General features: G+C 38.6%; 1 protein-coding gene across 1 annotated transcript in view; it reads left to right on the top strand.

The window, feature by feature from the left end:
* The window catches only part of ADGRG7 (adhesion G protein-coupled receptor G7), an 85,100-nt gene that overhangs the window by 21,606 nt on the left and 44,651 nt on the right, over positions 1-18,843 (top strand). The window contains 5 exon segments of the mRNA XM_057544940.1: positions 831-980; positions 2,293-2,360; positions 15,684-15,847; positions 15,969-16,046; positions 18,747-18,842. Coding sequence (XP_057400923.1) covers positions 831-980; positions 2,293-2,360; positions 15,684-15,847; positions 15,969-16,046; positions 18,747-18,842 — 556 coding nt within the window.

Below are 18,843 nucleotides of genomic sequence, written 5' to 3'. Positions count from 1 at the left end.
TTGTTTTGTGTATTAAATGTGATAACATCTATAATACATCTAGCAAAGTGCCTAACACATAGCAGAGACCTGGCTATCAAATGAGAGCATTGTTTCTATCTACTGATTGGACATGGTTTCTGACTCTTCCCCCGGGGTGAATAGCCTATGACCTTGGTTTGATCTTTGAAATGATGCTGTCATCTAATGAAAAATAAGCCACACAGACACACACACATTGACACATGACTAAAGACAATGTGGGTTAACATCCTTTAGCTTCATGACCCAGAGCCCCGAGGCTCATTGGTACCTGGAGAAGTTGCCTAGGTCAGTGCTTCCCAAACTCTCTGTGCTGAAAAGCCAGCTTTAAAAATTTCCAACCCATTGCAGACCGTAATTTTGTAAAATACTGTAAAAATGAATTACTAGGAAAATGAAATGAAAAAAGATATATAAAATACAAATCCATTTTTAAAAATTATTAGATTCAACAGCATAGAATTGTTATATCAGTTTCTGACCACTTTCTCTCAGTTTCTGTTCTTATCGCCCTATGGACCCTGTAACAATCAGTGAACCAACACTGGTCCATGGATTACACCTTGAGGAGCACTGATCTAGCTAAGACAGCCTCTCATAATTAATTAATCCTGGCACATAGTAAGGACTGGGAAAGCCACTGGCCTGCATATACTTTGTCCTTTGTGCAAGGAAAGAAGCAAACATGAAAAATGGAGTGGATGTGACGTTCAGGAGATTGAAGATCAGCTCAATTCCAGCTTATTCATCTGCAGTTGCTTGCAGTGTTTAGACACAGTTGTATAAAGTTAGGGCTTTTTTTTAAACAGATTGTCAACATCTCAATGCAGTCTCAAAATATTTCTGATGAAACCAGGATTTTAACATCTGATGCCAGTAAATTAACTCCTGAGAACATCACCTCTGCTACTAAAGTGGTTGGACAGATTTTTAACATAACCAGAAATGCTTTACCTGAGGTAAAACTCACACAGTTTTTAAAAAGAGGAGGGGAAGGAAGGAAGGAAGAAAGACATTCCAAACTCTGCTTATTCCGTGGTATGGACTTGAGCGTGGGTAGGTTGCTCAAAACCATTTTGCAGAGCACTCTTGCTGAGAGATGCTCAAAGAAATAGAAAAGGGCTCCTTGTTCAAATATTCTCTTTTGGGATAGTCACAATGATCATTATCATGTTAAATCTTCTGGAAAGTCCTGGAATGAACAAGTCTATTTCACTTTATTAATATGTTTATCAACTATATTTGACACCTCACCTCTATTCAATTCCAAGTAACTAGAGTTCCAAGAAACTCGCTTTGGATTGTGCTATTTTAAACTGTGATCCCTTTCTGCTCATCATATTTGCATTTTGGTTTTGGCTTTCCAAAAACATTAAGCTTAGTTTGCATTTCTGATATCATGACCTGTTAAACTCTGGCACCTGAAAATGAGAACTGCAGGCAACATTTACCAATTGGCACAGCTTGGGTACTGGTCTAGCAGGGCTTATAAACCACCAGTATGGAATGACGCAGTGTCTACTAGTGGGATATCAGCATGGCCTGAAAATATCTATTTTCTTCTATTCCCTTTAAATGACTTACTTCAAAAAAATTGTTTTTTGTTACCCTAGGTTCTTTAGAAAGAAATTGGGATGCAAATCACAAGTTAATAAAGTTGAAAGAAAAATAATGACCACCAAATGTAGAATCTATGGAAGGATTAGCCGATAAAGACAGAAGGGTATCACTATCCCAAAAGAAGGCAGTTAAACTGTAATCAAATGCAGATGTACTCTGATGTACTCCTGAGTTTTTAATTGTAAGAAAACTGGAAATAATTTTACTAAGTCTAATAGTTACTAAGTCTAATAGTTATAGTAAGTGTCACTAATACATTATACTAAGTATTATGGGCTGTAATGTTTTGAAGAGCCCTGCACTCTTCTTATTTTGTTTCTGCTTCTGTATCCAGGCATCTGCTTTTGTGTTCTTGGGGGTAAGGGTGGAGGTTCTGTGAAAGACCTTGCTACGAGGTCAAATTCAGAGACCTAAGCTTCCTAATTGACTAGATTTATATTTTCACTGGGCCTTATTTTTATTCTTTCTGCCATCTTATGTAGATTAAAAACAAGCCTTTGATTTTGAAAAACACCTCTAGATTACCATACCATTGGTGCCACTTGATACCATAATAATTCATGATAACTATGGTGATGATGATGTGTGATATGTGTCTTCTGTGATGATCAGTGCCTTCCCGGCAGGCGATAATAGTTGCTTTAACAACTTCTAGATGCCAGTGAAGATGTTTTTCAAAGGGCTGCTGCTGGTGGTAATAATGATGCTACCTTTGCAATGTAAGCACAATTCCAGTTTGGAAGGAAAACCTAACGAAGTGCTGCCTACTTTTCTAGGTTAAAGCATTAGCAGAGGTGTCTTTATTTCTCTCATGGATGCACTAAATGTCTGATTCCTCTGGAATGCAGACTAAAGCCTTAGCTTTCCACCTGATCTTCAGTTATTAAATGGAGTGGTAAATGTTAACTCCTGGTTCCAGGGGTGGCCATGGCCTGGGAGATAAGAGTAACTGGCATGATTTAGATTACAACTTGTTTTCCCAGCCTTTGTTTGGCATGCCCCAGGGACCACTGCATGCATAGTTTTTCCAACTCCTTTCTCAGTGCACAGAGCTGCAAAAAACAGAATAACTTTGCAAGACACATTTCTAATTCCCCTGCCGCCCCCGCCGACCCTAGCTCAGCTCTCCCCAAGATCCCAGTGTATTTTGATTAAGCTTTCTTTAGCTTTCCCAAGGCTACACTGAAAAAAAAAAGAAAAAAAGGATCGAACTTTACCTGCTTTCTCTCTTTTCTATTCCTATGTTATAGATTACTTTGGGTTGTATATTTATACTAAAACTCATGTGCTTTATTCATAGAGGTCTCTCATAGGATTCATTGTGTTTTTATCTCATATACAGTTTTCTTAATTCTTTTAAAATTTAATTAAATATGCATGCTCATTGTAGAAAACTAAGAAACTATATAGAGGAGCAAAAATTTAAAAATTGTCTCACCTTTATTAACCTGTTGATATGTATTCTTCCAGATTTTTTTTCTCTCTGTGTGTATGTATCATACTACATACTCTTTTAATTTATAACTTGTTTTTGTCACTTTAATACTTTGTAAACATCTTTTTTTTTTTTTTTTTTTTTGTTCTTTGAAAATTTGTTATTTGAGCCCAGTGAGCTTAGAATTGATTTCCTTTCACCCTTCCCACTCCAAAATGGCAGAAAAATCATAAGAAACAGAAACAAAATACAAATTCATAATCCATGAATAAAGGGGCAAAAAGAGTTAAGTCCTAGTTCACACTGCAACCTAGGATGGCACATAAAGTTCAAAGCTAAGTCCAGGATCTCGCGGACAATGGACCTTGAGGAAGTCTCTCTCCTCTCCCACCAAGAAGCAACACTTGGCTCCTGTTGTCAGCTTCCACCCCAGTTCAGATGGAGGGTCCCTCCCTTCAGTCAGCTAGTCCTTGATTTCCACTAAATCCAAACAAGTTAAAAAAAAAATTCTTTCTCTGCTTGTCCTCTGCCTCTTATCCAGGTACTTGAATTGCCTGTGAATCTGTTTTTCTCTAAATTCAGAGTCATTTGTCCTTGCTGGAGAGATCCAGAAGCCACCCTATTTACCTACGCGCAACATTGCCCATGCAGGGAGGACATCCAGGATTACCCAGATATGCAGCATGCTGGGATGGGCTCTTCGGGAACCAAGGCTGCAGGTGTAGGGACTCCAGAATGACGGGAACCCGCAGAGGCTCCTTGGAATCCAGGGAGAGTTGGCTCTCTGTTCTTTCCACAGCCCTGGAGTCTTTCTGTTTCTCACGTTCATATCCTTCAGAAAGCCTCCTTTAGCACTTGAAATGGAAGCAGGATGTGCACTTTCCACCATTGCTTGAGATTTGTGTAAAGATTTTATGATGAAATTTCTTCTCCATGCCTATACATTCTTTTTTTTTTTTTTTCCACACACACACACTGTATTTTATTTTTACAAGAGATAAATAGACTGACACCAAGCATTGTACATGGATGACCACAACAAAAGCAACAATGATTGCAATTACCAAACATGAAACACACTCATACTATGTCATAATATTAACATTCAGTCCAGTAATCCTCCACTGTAACAGCTCCTATACTTTGCAGTGAAAATTGATTTGTATATTCTTTGCCTCTGAGTCCTTGTGGGATTTTTTTTTTTTTAATTCAGACAGAAAGTCACAAAAATTATACTCATCCTCATCAGTTCACTCAGTCCCATGTAATTAATTTTTTTTCATCTTGATCTTTTGTTAGCACTTTTATGAGTTCATCAGTTTTTCATTAGAGTTCTGAAAATGCTTATTCATTCAGTTCAGCAGTACAGTCAGTTACCAGAAACCTGTACTTGTCAGAGTCTTTTCCATGAATTTCTTGAAGATGAAACCCTTTTATAGGAACATACTTGCAAAATCATCAGAGTACACCCAGAACTGTCTGTAAATGACAGAAGACTTAAAAATGACCATGGTTAAAGATTTGATGAAAGTTCATAATAATGCAGTTGACAAGAAAATTAGTTATTTCTGAGATATACATTTTAAAGTAATAACTAGGATTATTACTTATAACCTTATACCAGAACATATAAGATTTTTAGAAGTTTCCTGTAATGTCTGAAACATTTATATTAACATATTTCCATACATATTTCCATACAAATACAAATATAACATTTTTAGAAATTTCATGTAATGTCTGAAACATTTATATTAACATATTTCCATACAAATAACCCAATGAAAGTTTAGTATTAGTTGTTTTGTTTGTTTTTTTATACTGCAGGTTCTTATTAGGCATCAGTTTTATACACATCAGTGTATACATGTCAATCCCAATCGCCCAATTCAGCACACCACCATCCCCACCTCACCGCAGTTTTCCCCCCTTGGTGTCCATATGTCCATTCTCTACATCTGTGTCTCAACTTCTGCCCTGCAAACTGGCTCATCTGTACCATTTTTCTAGGTTCCACATACATGCATTAATATACGATATTTGTTTTTCTCTTTCTGACTTACTTCACTCTGTATGACAGTCTCTAGATCCATCCACGTCTCAACAAATGACTCAATTTCGTTCCTTTTTATGGCTGAGTAATATTCCATTGTATATATGTACCACAACTTCTTTATCCATTTGTCTGTTGATGGGCATTTAGGTTGCTTCCATGACCTGGCTATTGTAAATAGTGCTGCAATGAACATTCGGGTGCATGTGTCCTTTTGAATTACGGTTTTCTCTGGGTATATGCCCAGTAGTGGGATTGCTGGGTCATATGGTAATTCTATTTTTAGTTTTTTAAGGAACCTCCATATTGTTCTCCATAGTGGCTGTATCAATTTACATTCCCACCAACAGTGCAAGAGGGTTCCCTTTTCTCCACACCCTCTCCAGCATTTGTTGTTTGTAGATTTTCTGATGATGCCCATTCTAACAGGAGTGAGGTGATACCTCATTGTAGTTTTGATTTGCATTTCTCTAATAATTAGTGATGTTGAGCATCTTTTCATGTGCTTCGTGGCCGTCTGTATGTCTTCTTTGGAGAAATGTCTATTTAGGTCTTCTGCCCATTTTTGGATTGGGGTGTTTGTTTCTTTGATATTGAGCTGAATGAGCTGTTTATATATTTTGGAGATTAATCCTTTGTCAGTTGATTCATTTGCAAATATTTTCTCCCATTCTGAGGGTTGTCTTTTTGTCTTGTTTATGGTTTCCTTTGCTGTGGTCCTTAGGTCCCACTTGTTTATTTTTGTTTTTATTTCCATTACTCTAGGAGGTGGATCAAAAAAGATCTTGCTGTGATTTATGTCAAAGAGTGTTCTTCCTATGTTTTCCTCTAAGAGTTTTATAGTGTCCAGTCTTATATTTAGGTCTCTAATCCATTTTGAGTTTATTTTTGTGTATGGTGTTAGGGAGTATTCTAATTTCATTCTTTTACATGTAGCTGTCCAGTTTTCCCAGCACCACTTATTGAAGAGACTGTCTTTTCTCCATTGTATATCTTTGCCTCCTTTGTCATAGATTAGTTGACCATAGGTGCGTGGGTTAATCTCTGGGTTTTCTATCTTGTTCCATTGATCTATGTTTCTGTTTTTGTGCCAGTACCATATTGTCTTGATTACTGTAGCTTTGTAGTATAGTCTGAAGTCAGGGAGTCTGATTCCTCCAGCTCCATTTTTTTGCCTCAAGACTGCTTTGGCTATTCGGGGTCTTTTGTGTCTCCATACAAATTTTAAGATGATTTGTTCTAGCTCCGTAAGAAATGCCATTGGTAATTTGATAGGGATTGCATTGAATCTGTAGATTGCTTTGGGTAGTATACTCATTTTCACAATGTTGATTCTTCCAATCCAAGAACATGGTATATCTCTCCATCTATTTGTATCATCTTTAATTTCTTTCATCAGTGTCTTATAGTTTTCTGCATACAGGTCTTTTGTCTCCCTAGGTAGGTTTATTCCTAGGTATTTTATTTTTTTTGTTGCAATGGTAAATGGGAGTGTTTCCATAATTTCTCTTTCAGATTTTTCATCATTAGTGTATAGGAATGCAAGAGATTTCTGTGCATTAATTTTGTAACCTGCAACTTTACCATATTCATTAATTAGCTCTAGCAGTTTTCTGGTGGCAGTTTTAGGATTCTCTATGTATAGTATCATGTCATCCGCAAACAGTGACAGTTTTACTTCTTCTTTTCCAATTTGTATTCCTTTTATTTCTTTTTCTTCTCTGATTGCCGTGGCTAGGACTTCCAGAACTATGTTGAATAATAGTGGTGAGAGTGGACATCCTTGTCTCGTTCCTGATCTTAGAGGAAATGCTTTCAGTTTTTCACCATTGAGAATGATGTTTGCTGTGGGTTTGTCATATATGGCCTTTATTATGTTGAGGTAGGTTCCCTCTATGCCCACTTTCTGGAGAGTTTTTATCAGAAATGGGTGTTGAATTTTGTCAAAAGCTTTTTCTGCATCTATTGAGATGATCATATGGTTTTTATTCTTCAATTTGTTAATATGGTGTATCACATTGATTGATTTGCGTATATTGAAGAATCCTTGCATCCCTGGGATAAATCCCACTTGATCGTGGTGTATGATCCTTTTAATGTGTTGTTGGATTCTGTTTGCTAGTATTTTGTTGAGGATTTTTGCATCTATATTCATCAGTGATATTGGTCTGTAATTTTCTTTTTTTGTAGTGTCTTTGTCTGGTTTTGGTATCAGGGTGATGGTGGCCTCATAGAATGAGTTTGGGAGAGTTCCTTCCTCTGCAATTTTTTGGAAGAGTTTGAGAAGGATGGGTGTTAGCTCTTCTCTAAATGTTTGATAGAATTCACCTGTGAAGCCATCTGGTCCTGGACTTTTGTTTGTTGGAAGATTTTTAATCACAGTTTCAATTTCATTACTTGTGATTGGTCTGTTGATATTTTCTGTTTCTTCCTGGTTCAGTCTTGGAAGGTTATACCTTTCTAAGAATTTGTCCATTTCTTCCAGGTTGTCCATTTTATTGGCATAAAGTTGCTTGTAGTAGTCTCTTAGGATGTTTTGTATTTCTGCGGTGTCTGTTGTAACTTCTCCTTTTTCGTTTCTAATTTTATTGATTTGAGTCCTCTCCCTCTTTTTCTTGATGAGTCTGGCTAATGGCTTATCAATTTTGTTTATCTTCTCAAAGAACCAACTTTTAGTTTTATTGATCTTTGCTATTGTTTTCTTTGTTTCCATTTCATTTATTTCTGCTCTGATCTTTATGATTTCTTTCCTTCTGCTAACTTTGGGTTTTGTTTGTTCTTCTTTCTCTAGTTTCTTTAGGTGTAAGGTTAGATTGTTTACTTGAGATTTTTCTTGTTTCTTTAGGTAGGCTTGTATAGCTATAAACTTCCCTCTTAGAACCGCTTTTGCTGCATCCCATAGGTTTTGGGTCGTCGTGTTTTCATTGTCATTTGTCTCTAGGTATTTTTTTATTTCCTGTTTGATTTCTTCAGTGATCTCTTGGTTATTTAGTAACGTATTGTTTAGCCTCCATGTGTTTGTCTTTTTTACGTTTTTTTCCCTGTAATTCATTTCTAATCTCATAGCGTTGTGGTCAGAAAAGATGCTTGATATGATTTCAATTTTCTTAAATTTACTGAGGCTTGATTTGTGACCCAAGATGTGATCTATCCTGGAGAATGTTCCGTGCGCACTTGAGAAGAACGTGTAATCTGCCGTTTTTGGATGGAATGTCCTATATATATCAATTAAATCTATCTGGTCTATTGTGTCATTTAAAGCTTGTGTTTCCTTATTTATTTTCATTTTGGATGATCTGTCCATTGGTGTAAGTGAGGTGTTAAAGTCCCCCACTATTATTGTGTTACTGTCGATTTCCTCTTTTATAGCTGTTAGCACTTGCCTTATGTATTGAGGTGCTCCTATGTTGGGTGCATATATATTTATAATTGTTATATCTTCTTCTTGGATTGATCCCTGGATCATTATGTAGTGTCCTTCCTTGTCTCTTGTAACATTCTTTATTTTAAAGTCTATTTTATCTGATATGAGTATAGCTACTCCAGCTTTCTTTTGATTTCCATTTGCATGGAATATCTTTTTCCATCCCCTCACTTTCAGTCTGTATGTGTCCCTAGGTCTGAAGTGGGTCTCTTGTAGACAGCATATATATGGGTCTTGTTTTTGTATCCATTCAGCCAGTCTATGTCTTTTGGTTGGGGCATTTAATCCATTCACATTTAAGGTAATTATCGATATGTATGTTCCTATGACCATTTTCTTAATTGTTTTGGGTTTGTTTTTGTAGGTCCTTTTCTTCTCTTGTGTTTCCCACTTAGAGAAGTTCCTTTAGCATTTGTTGTAGAGCTGGTTTGGTGGTGCTGAATTCTCTTAGCTTTTGCTTGTCTGTAAAGCTTTTGATTTCTCCATCGAATCTGAATGAGATCCTTGCCGGGTAGAGTAATCTTGGTTGTAGGTTCTTCCCTTTCATCACTTTAAGTATATCATGCCACTCCCTTCTGGCTTGCAGAGTTTCTGCTGAGAAATCAGCTGGTAACCTTATGGGAGTTCCCTTGTATGTTATTTGTCGTTTTTCCCTTGCTGCTTTCAGTAATTTTTCTTTGTCTTTAATTTTTGCCACTTTGATTACTATGTGTCTCGGCGTGTTTCTCCTTGGGTTTATTCTGTATGGGACTCTCTGCGCTTCCTGGACTTGGGTGGCTATTTCCTTTCCCATGTTAGGGAAGTTTTCGACTATAATCTCTTCAAATATTTTCTCTGGTCCTTTCTCTCTCTTTTCTCCTTCTGGGACCCCTATAATGCGAATGTTGTTGCGTTTAATGTTGTCCCAGAGGTCTCTTAGGCTGTCTTCATTTCTTTTCATTCTTTTTTCTTTAGTCTGTTCTGCAGCAGTGAATTCCACCATTCTGTCTTCCAGGTCACTTATCCGTTCTTCTGCCTCAGTTATTCTGCTATTGATTCCTTCTAGTGTAGTTTTCATTTCAGTTATTGTATTGGTCATCTCTGTTTGTTTGTTCTTTAATTCTTCTAGGTCTTTGTTAATCATTTCTTGCATCTTCTCAATCTTTGCCTCCATTCTTATTCCGAGGTCCTGGATCATCTTCACTATCATTATTCTGAATTCTTTTTCTGGAAGGTTGCCTATCTCCACTTCATTTAGTTGTTTTTCTGGGGTTTTTTCTTGTTCCTTCATCTGGTACATAGCCCTCTGCCTTTTCATCTTCTCTGTCTTTCTGTAACTGTGGTTTTTGGACCACAGGCTGCAGGATTGTAGTTTTTCTTGCTTCTCTTGTCTGCCCTCTGGTGGTTGAGGCTATCTAAGAGGCTTGATGGGAGGCTCTGGTGGTGGGTAGAGCTGACCGTTGCTGTGGCGGTCAGAGCTCAGTAAAACCTTAATCCACTTGACTGTTGATGGGTGGGGCTGGGTTCCCTCCCTGTTGCTGTGGCGGTCAGAGCTCAGTAAAACCTTAATCCACTTGACTGTTGATGGGTGGGGCTGGGTTCCCTCCCTGTTGGTTGTTTTGCCTGAGGCAACCCAACACTGGAGCCTACCCGTGCTCTTTTTTTTTTTTTTTTTTTTTTTAATGAGGATCTTGAATCAGATGCGTATGTTTGATTGATTGATTGATTGATTGATTTTTGGCTGTGTTGGGTCTTCGTTTCTGTGCGAGGGCTTTCTCCAGTTGTGGCAAGCGGGGGCCACTCTTCATCGCGATGCGCGGGCCTCTCTCGTTGCGGAGCACAGGCTCCAGACGCGCAGGCTCAGCAGTTGTGGCTCACGGGCCCAGCCGCTCTGCGGCATGTGGGATCTTCCCAGGCCAGGGCTCGAACCCGTGTCCCCTGCATTAGCAGGCAGATTCTCAACCACTGCGCCACCAGGGAAGCCCTACCCGTGCTCTTTGGTGGGGTTAATGGCAGACTCTGGGAGGGCTCACGCCAAGGAGAACTTCCCAGGACCTCTGCTGCCAGTGTCCTTATCCCCACGGTGAAACAGAGCCACCACTTGCCTCGGCAGGAGACCCCCCAACACCAGCAGGTACGTCTGGTTCAGTCTCCCCCAGGGTCACTGCTCCTTCCCCTGGGTCCCGATGCACACATTACTTTGTGTGTGCCCTCCAAGAGTGGGGTCTCTGTTTCCCCCAGTCCTGTCACAGTCCTGCAATCAATTCCCACTAGACTTCAAAGTCTGATTCTCTAGGAATTCCTCCTCCCGTTGCCGGACCCCCAGGTTGGGAAGCCTGACATGGGGCTCAGAACCTTCACTCCAGTGGGTGGACTTCTGTGGTATAAGTGTTCGCCAGTCTGTGAGTCACCCACCCAGCAGTTATGGGATTTGATTTTACTCTGATTGCGCCCCTCCTACCGTCTCACTGTGGCTTCTCCTCTGTCCTTGGACATGGGGTATCCTCCTTGGTGAAGTCCAGGGTCTTCCTGTCAATGATTGTCCAGCAGCCAGTTGTGATTCTGGAGCTCTCGCAAGAGGGAGTGAGTGCACGTCCTTCTACTCCGCCATCTTGGTTCTCCTGTAAACATCTTTTTAATATAAATACCTATGCATCTACATCATAAATTTTAGATAACTGCATAATATGAGTCAACTATTATTTAAGCAGTTCTCTGCTGCTGGACATTTAGATAGCTTCAAGTCTTTTGGTATTTCATTCTTGTACATAATCTTTGTTCGCATGACCTATTATTTCCTTATGAGAAATTCCTAGTAGTTCTCAGTTCTCTAATATTATAACCAGTACCTATTTAGTGTTGAGTCCTCAAAGAAGAAAAAGTGCAAATGCCTGAAACAGAACGTTCACAAGATTATAATTCTGAGAGATGATGGTAGAGGTGTTATAAACAATTGAACTGGTGTATTTTATGACTTCAGATTTCTCTAGGAGTTTGGGTCCTTCTCACTGGGAGTGTGAACACTCCCATTTTTCTTGAAGTTGGTCCAGGGTCTATGTTCAGTGAACGCCCTTCAGAGCTGGAGGTTCTGTGTCTGCAGTCTTGCTGGAGGCAAAGGAAAGGAGTGGATGCTTTTGGTGAGAAGGCTGAGGAAAGAGCCATTGTGGGATTTGGCTGAGAAAGTCACAGATCATGAGATAGATGAAAACACTGTCCCATTAATAAACAGTTATGAATTTTACTGGCTTAAGGCATGGAGAAAAAAGAAAACAATTCTGTGTGATTTATGTGTAAAGTCCAAATGGCATCGAAGAAGGTGTTTAGAGGATAAATAAAAAATTTCAATATAGGATGCGTTGAAATATGAAATGGTATAACCACACTCAATCCTTCCTTCCTCCCAGTCTGAATTTCTAGTCTACTTATTTTTCTAACGATGGACTATCAGTTTACCTTCTCCCAGGTGATCTTTTGCGTAAACCCTTGTGGACTCAGGTCTTTATTCATGTAAATAAGGCTTTCGCCTCAATCTCCAGCCCTAAGATCGTGTCAGCAAGCCCTTAGCTCTCCTCAGGAGAATACTCTTGGTGAGCTGCCAACAGAGGTAATCTCTCTCCTCTCTCCCCTGGAAGGAAATTAATTGTTACTCGGGGCAACTCTTCCTTTCCAAACTCCATCCGCTGAACTGAGACCAACGTGCAAGGTCTCCTGATAGGCACCAGCCTAAGTGGTGAATCTCACTCTGACTTTCCTGTTCTTTCATCCACAGTTTCCTTTTTGTGTCTCTAAGGTACTGAACTCCCCTTCTACACATATGGGGAGAAGTGGGCAGGGTGAGAGTGAAACAGAGGAGAGTGACAGGGAGGAAAGAACTCACTCCAGCTTCAGTCATCGCACGTTGTCACGGCAGAGTTCTCCAGCATCCTTTCATGCATTCTCTTGTTCTAAACTGGGAGGAGGCAGAGTGTTGAACTGGGTACAGCCAGGGCAGGGTCTCTGGCATCTGACTCAATCAGTGAATCTAAGACCTTATTTCTCCATTTTGAACACTTGCTGTAAAGACTGATCCATAACCTTGAAACTTTGCTGTTATGTTCAAGCTCCTAATTTTCCTCGTTTACCTAACTTTGGGGATGTAAAACTGCTAATACTGACTACCTTGTACATTTCCATTGCACATTTCTGTTTGCATTTCTGTTCTACCCAGCTTTCTTTGCTTACAAGACACCTGATCAAGTTATCTTAACCAAAAGAGAGTTACTGGAAAGAGGCATATGGAATCTCCTGGGAACCTAGGAACAGGATCATAATACAGCTGGGCCCTATAGATGCTGGACCAGGGGGATGGCAGGGCTTCCAAGGCAGCTTTGAAGCTCTCAGTAGAGCAGTTTTGGGTCTTCCCTGTGGGAGAATGTAACAGTAGTGGCTGTTGAAATCAGACGGTTCTGGATTCAAATCTTCGCATTGCTTTTTAGTAGCTACATGATTTAGGCCAAATTACTCCATATCTCTCCAAAGAGCCTCAGATTCTTCAGTGTAATATGGGAGTGATTTTGGGACTCACTTCAGCAGGGTTCTTGTGAGGCTCAAATGAGATAATGTATGTAAATCACTAGCATAATACCTGACTTATCCATATTAAATCTTGGAAAAATAGTTTAGCAGCTGTGTTTATCATTAACATGACTCAGTAAACATGTATGTCTCATCTTTATTTATAGTTTCTGCCCTCTCATAATTTAACCCTTTCATGATGTTGGGGAAGTAAAATTAAAACCAAAATCTTCTCCCAACCCAGAAATCCTCTCCACAAAGGTAGTAGAGAAAGAAAACACTTTAATTATTGCATAGGCATTAAACCAGAATGTGACGAACATCACAGACAAACCCCTAAGAGACTGGGAAGAAGAGGGGAATCTGACCTCTTTATGTAGGCAAGCAGATACAACCTGTTACATACATGTTTTCAGATAAAGAATAAGTAGTCCTCAGTTAAGAGAACTCTGACAGCACTATTCGTCACACACAGTTTATCCTAAGTTAACTGGGTAATTGAGGTGACCTTTTGTGTTAGCTAATTGACTTTATCCAGAGGAAAAACAAACCTTTCATATCTTTATGAAAGGAGGTAGTTTTGCAACTTGGAGCAAGGTGCCCACCCACCAAAGTTAAGCTACTACTCTCGCACAGAAACTGGGAGATAGGGGCACTAGCTCGCTCCCTCGATGTTTCCATTTCAAAGAGATGGTTCCCAGGTCCCTGAGAAAGACATTCCTAGGTCATAAACCTGACAAAATGCCAATCTAGTTTTCAAAAGGATTTATTTACATTTCAAAGAGAAGAGAAGTGCCTGCAAGTTTTCTAAAGTAAATGCTCAAAGAAAAAGGAGGGGATGGAAATTTCTTCCCTTATTTCCCACAGGAAGAATTAAGCCTCTCATTTTTAACTTGTATTTGTCCTTACAATGATATGCAATTCTCCCTCAGTATCCGTGGGGGATTGGTTCCAGGACCACCCCCCTCTCTTACCTCCCCTGCTCCCCACAGAAACCAAAATTCCCAGATGCTCAAGTCCCTTGTATAAAATGGTGTAGTTGGCTATCCATATCTGCGGGGGTGTCCACATTAGCAAATTCAACCAACCACGGAAGCGAAACCCGCGGATACGGAGGGCCGACTGTAATGACCTCTCTGGTCCCCTTGAAAGCCAGGCTTTTCTGATATAACTGCTGCACTAAATGGAAGATTCCTAGGGGAGAGAATCTGATTGCTTCTAGTCATTTGTACCAGGTTGATGGCCAGCCTCCTGATTGGGATCTCTGAGACATGCACCCACCTGTCATCCAATCAGTTACGACAAGAGGTGGAAAGAATAATATGGAAGGAATAAAGGCCTTACAAGTGGCTGTGGCTAGAGCAACTCTTTAAAAGCAGCAAACACCCCCATGTACCTGGCCCATTTTTCCCTCTAGCCTTCAAATGCCTGAAGGCGCTCCCCTTAGTATCCCCAGTGTTTCACAGGTACTGACCTTTTAGTGGGTGCTCAGCAGACACTGTTGGTTGAATGAATGCATGAATTATGTCCTTAGCAGATTGCACTTTTGTTAGTTACTCCTCCTGTCGAAAGCAGCTCTGGAGTATGATTGCTATTCATTAAGTGGGAAATGCATAGCATGAATTGCTGAAAATTACAGAAAATGGTGTTATGAAAGGAAAACTTTTGAAATAGAGAAGTTGACTTGAATGTTTCCATATAAATGACAATCACATCCTCTTTGTGAAGTTTCTTTAATTATTTAAAAATTTATTTCTTTTTTAAATCTCACTTGGGGAAGGGAAAAGATATATTAGTGGCAGGAATAAAGATTTAGAATAAAGAACAATTACATATTAATGAAATTCTTTCATTTCTGGGAAAACTAGATTGAACCAGTTACCTTAGATATAGACATTTTGTTTTGTCAAGTACAGAAAGAGTGGAAATATTTTTTATAGGAAACAGGAAAAGAAACAGTCTTATGACTTACCTTTGGAGAACACCAAATTAACCGATTCCCCCCACTCCCTCCCACCTTCTATCTAACCTATCTTTTAACTTATCCAAAGTAGAAAAGAACATTGTGAAAACCTGCAACGTTTAGTTAATAGCCGAGGCAATGAACTCAGAGCTCTGCTCTTCCATAATTCCATATGAACTGTCACCTCAGGAGTCGCCACTTATAAGAGATGCTTTGGAACCCAAGGGGTTTGTGTGAGAGGAGAGAGTCGAATAAGTGGAAATTGAGTCTCAGCACTGGAGAAGCAAGAATCAAATGCCTGGTCATTGGGGGATGGTAGCGCCATCCTTTTATGAGAAGAGCAGCATAACAAAGACTGTTTCTACTGGGAAATCTGTCATTCTTGAATTCCAGCTTTCTGGCATCTGTGTCCAAGGTACCCGTCAGTGGGAAGAGTCCACCAGAACTTTAAAAAAAGGTATATGTAACAAAGTAAGACTCTCGTAAAGAAAGTCAGATATTTTTAGGGAATTGTGCCAATATTGTGATCGCATGAATTCTGTGGTCATTCCTTTCTACTGGAATGCGGGACACACACAACTGATTTTATGACAAATCTCCACAATATTATGTTGTTACGTTTTATTCTATGCAGGCTTATTGAGCAAACTGAAACTTATTCCTTGTCTTTGGGCAACACGTCAGTGGTAGAACCTAATATAGCAATACAGTCTGTTAATTTCTCTTCGGAAGGCACTGTAGGATCAACAGGTGTTCTCTTCACTGTGCTGAAAGGTGAGCTGTCTGTTTCAGGTTCTTGTAATAGCAGAGAGCGTTCTGCTACCGATAATGCTCTATTCGTGAAAGTGTAGAGTTTTATGAAATTCTGCTTTGTTTCCTTCTCATAGGAACTAGGGATTCTCTGGTTTCTAGTTTCCAGTTGTAAATGCAAATGTGGACAACAAACTGAATCTGAATGAACAGGCTGAACTTCAGATCTTGCTCAACACCACAAAAAGTAGGTCTCAAATTATGTTACATGAAAAAATGCACTCCAATTCATGGAATTAATAACTTACATCCATTGAACGAGAAATAATGTTTACTGTTTCACACTGAATAATTTGTGTTTGAGTATGTTTGAGTTCTGACAAATTATGGTAATGTCAAGTCTACTATTCTAGGCCATAGAGATAATTTCTTTTTTAATTTTTTCCTCTCTTTCTTTTCAAAAACTCTTTGGAGGGTAGCAGAATTGAAGTGCTCTGGCCATGGATGCAAATCTGTTTTCCAACAAAAATCTAGCTAAAGTGGTTCAGTTTTACATTTAAAAATACATTTAAAAAATACACAATCATAAGCTTTGCCTATGTTTACTAGTGGAATGGCACTCACAGGCTTAAATTCATCCTATAGACCTGACCTTGGGATATTTTTGTAATTGACGCAGTCATCATGTAGCAGTACCAATTTTCAGTTATCTCTACTAGTATGGTGCCCACCATGAGCTCCTTATCATCTTGCATGTGGCCCTTTAGAAATTCTTATGTCTATCTTGAAATGTTTGTACTTTTCTTTTTTTTTCTTAATTAATTTTTGTTGGAGTATAGTTGCTTTACAATGTTGTATTAGTTTCTGCTGTACAGCAAAATGAATCAGCTATACATATACATATATGCCCTCTTTTTTGGATTTCCTTCCCACTTAGGTCACCACAGTGCATTAAGTAGAGTTCCCTGTGCTATACAGTAAGTTCTCATTAGTTGTCTATTTTATACATAGTATCAATAATGTATATATGTCAATCCCAATCTCCCAGTTCCTCCTACCCCCCACTCTTTCCCCCTTGGTATCCATACATTGTACTTTTCAGAGTCTAAAAAAAAAAAAATTGGTTAATTCAACTACAATAAGCAAACCAAACACACACATTTACTTTTATTCTCTCCCCAAATAAAAAAATCCAGTGCCAGAAAGTATATATTTTAGAAAGACTAAGTTCATAATTCTTATTGGTTATATAATTCTAATTGGCTAATTCTTTATTGGTTGTAGAAGTTGAAAATATCTTCTCTCCAGTCTATAGCTATCTTTTACTTGGTTTTTCATGTCTTTTGTCATACTCAAATTTTAATTTATAATGCGGTCCAATGTATCAATCTTTTTTCTGTAATTGATACTTAAAAAAATTCATTGCTCTACTAACGTCATGCTAGTCTCCTATATTTTCTTCTGAATATTTTTAGTGTTTGTGTTTATATTTAGGTATTCAGTATACCTAGAATTTATGTATTTAAAGGAAAATGTATGTCCTTTAATAAATTTATTAGCTAATAAAAGAAATTGTTAAAAAATAATCATTCAGCTAAAGAGGCATAAAAATTAAAATAAATGTAAAGAAATCTAGAAGGAAGGAATTAATAAAAAGGGCAGAAATTAATAAAAATAGAAATTAACAAATGCTAGAGTTGATCAACAAAATAAAAATTTGATTCCATGAAAGACTAGTGAAAAATATGCAAGCTTTTGACAAATTTGATCAAGAAAAGAGAGAATATAAATAAACATCAAGGAGGATTATGTCTAGAGATATGGAGATTCTTTTAAAATTATAAGATAATGGTAAATATAATTTATTGTAGTGAATCTAATTATCTAGATGAAAAGATGATTTTCTAATAAATAACCAGAATACAGTAGAAATGAGGAGAGGGGTGAGTAGGGAATTTCATTTTTTAAATCTATATACTTGTATGGATTTGAATTTTACATCAAGCATGTCATTCTTTTATAAAAATAATATTAAAAAGAAGCCATACTACATTTTTAGGGTTAACTTTGTCACCTAGTGTCCAGGAGGAACAATTTGGCGGGCTTAATGTGCCACTAAAACACCTCAGAGGCCAATGTCTTTATTTCCCAGATGAGGACAGAGCAAAGTGGCTGGCTGTGGAGGACATCTGGGGGGCTGTCAGGGCCTTGCCTGCCTATCTCTCAAAGCACAAGACTGATTAGGCTGGTCTCACCACCACTCCTTTAGTTTTCCTTGTATATATAATGTACATATATATGTGTGTGTGTGTATATATATATATATACACACACGTATATATATACACACACACACAAATACACACACACAAGTTTTTCACTTGTGAAAGTCAGCAGAGTTCACACTCTGCTGTTTCCCTGATATGCACAATTTGAGCTCCAGTCTCTTAATACAGTGGTCCCTGCTCAGTCCCTCTGAATGGGAGACAGACCTCACAGAGCAGTCCTCTAGGTACAGCTGTCCTGATGTTCACCCTCTGCTGTTTCTTGTTTGATGTCTTATCAGTGGGGGAAGCAACATGGTCTTGAGCTACCTTCACATCGTGTTCACTCCATCTCACTGCATAGAAAGCAAGAAAGTTTACTTTATACATGATATCCTTCCAATTTTCTTTTTTTGAGGTGGATTAGGCAGAAATTATGGTTTCCATTTAGAACATAAGGAATCTTATCTCAGGAAAAAAACTTAATGAGGGTGGAATAGCCAACCACAGATCATGTATGTTAATTACATACTGCAGTTAAGTAAAGGCAGCCAGCAAACCACGTTTTCTGTACTTTGCCCAAGTATTAAGCAGTCATGCAGTTCAGTGATGGCATGGGACTTTGTTCTTGCTTACCCTAGGGTTCATTTATTAATTTTAGTGTCCTTTCCCCCCCCTCACAGCTAATGCCAAGGCATGTGGCTTTGTAGTGTATCAAAACAACAAGCTTTTCCAATCAAAAACTTTTATAGCTAAATCACATTTTAGTCAAAAAATTAT

The sequence above is a fragment of the Balaenoptera acutorostrata genome, chromosome 4, assembly GCF_949987535.1.
Source record: "Balaenoptera acutorostrata chromosome 4, mBalAcu1.1, whole genome shotgun sequence".
NCBI lineage: Eukaryota > Metazoa > Chordata > Mammalia > Artiodactyla > Balaenopteridae > Balaenoptera > Balaenoptera acutorostrata.
The sequence above is the reverse complement of the archived record's forward strand: the minus strand, read 5'-3'. Positions and strand labels throughout refer to the sequence as shown.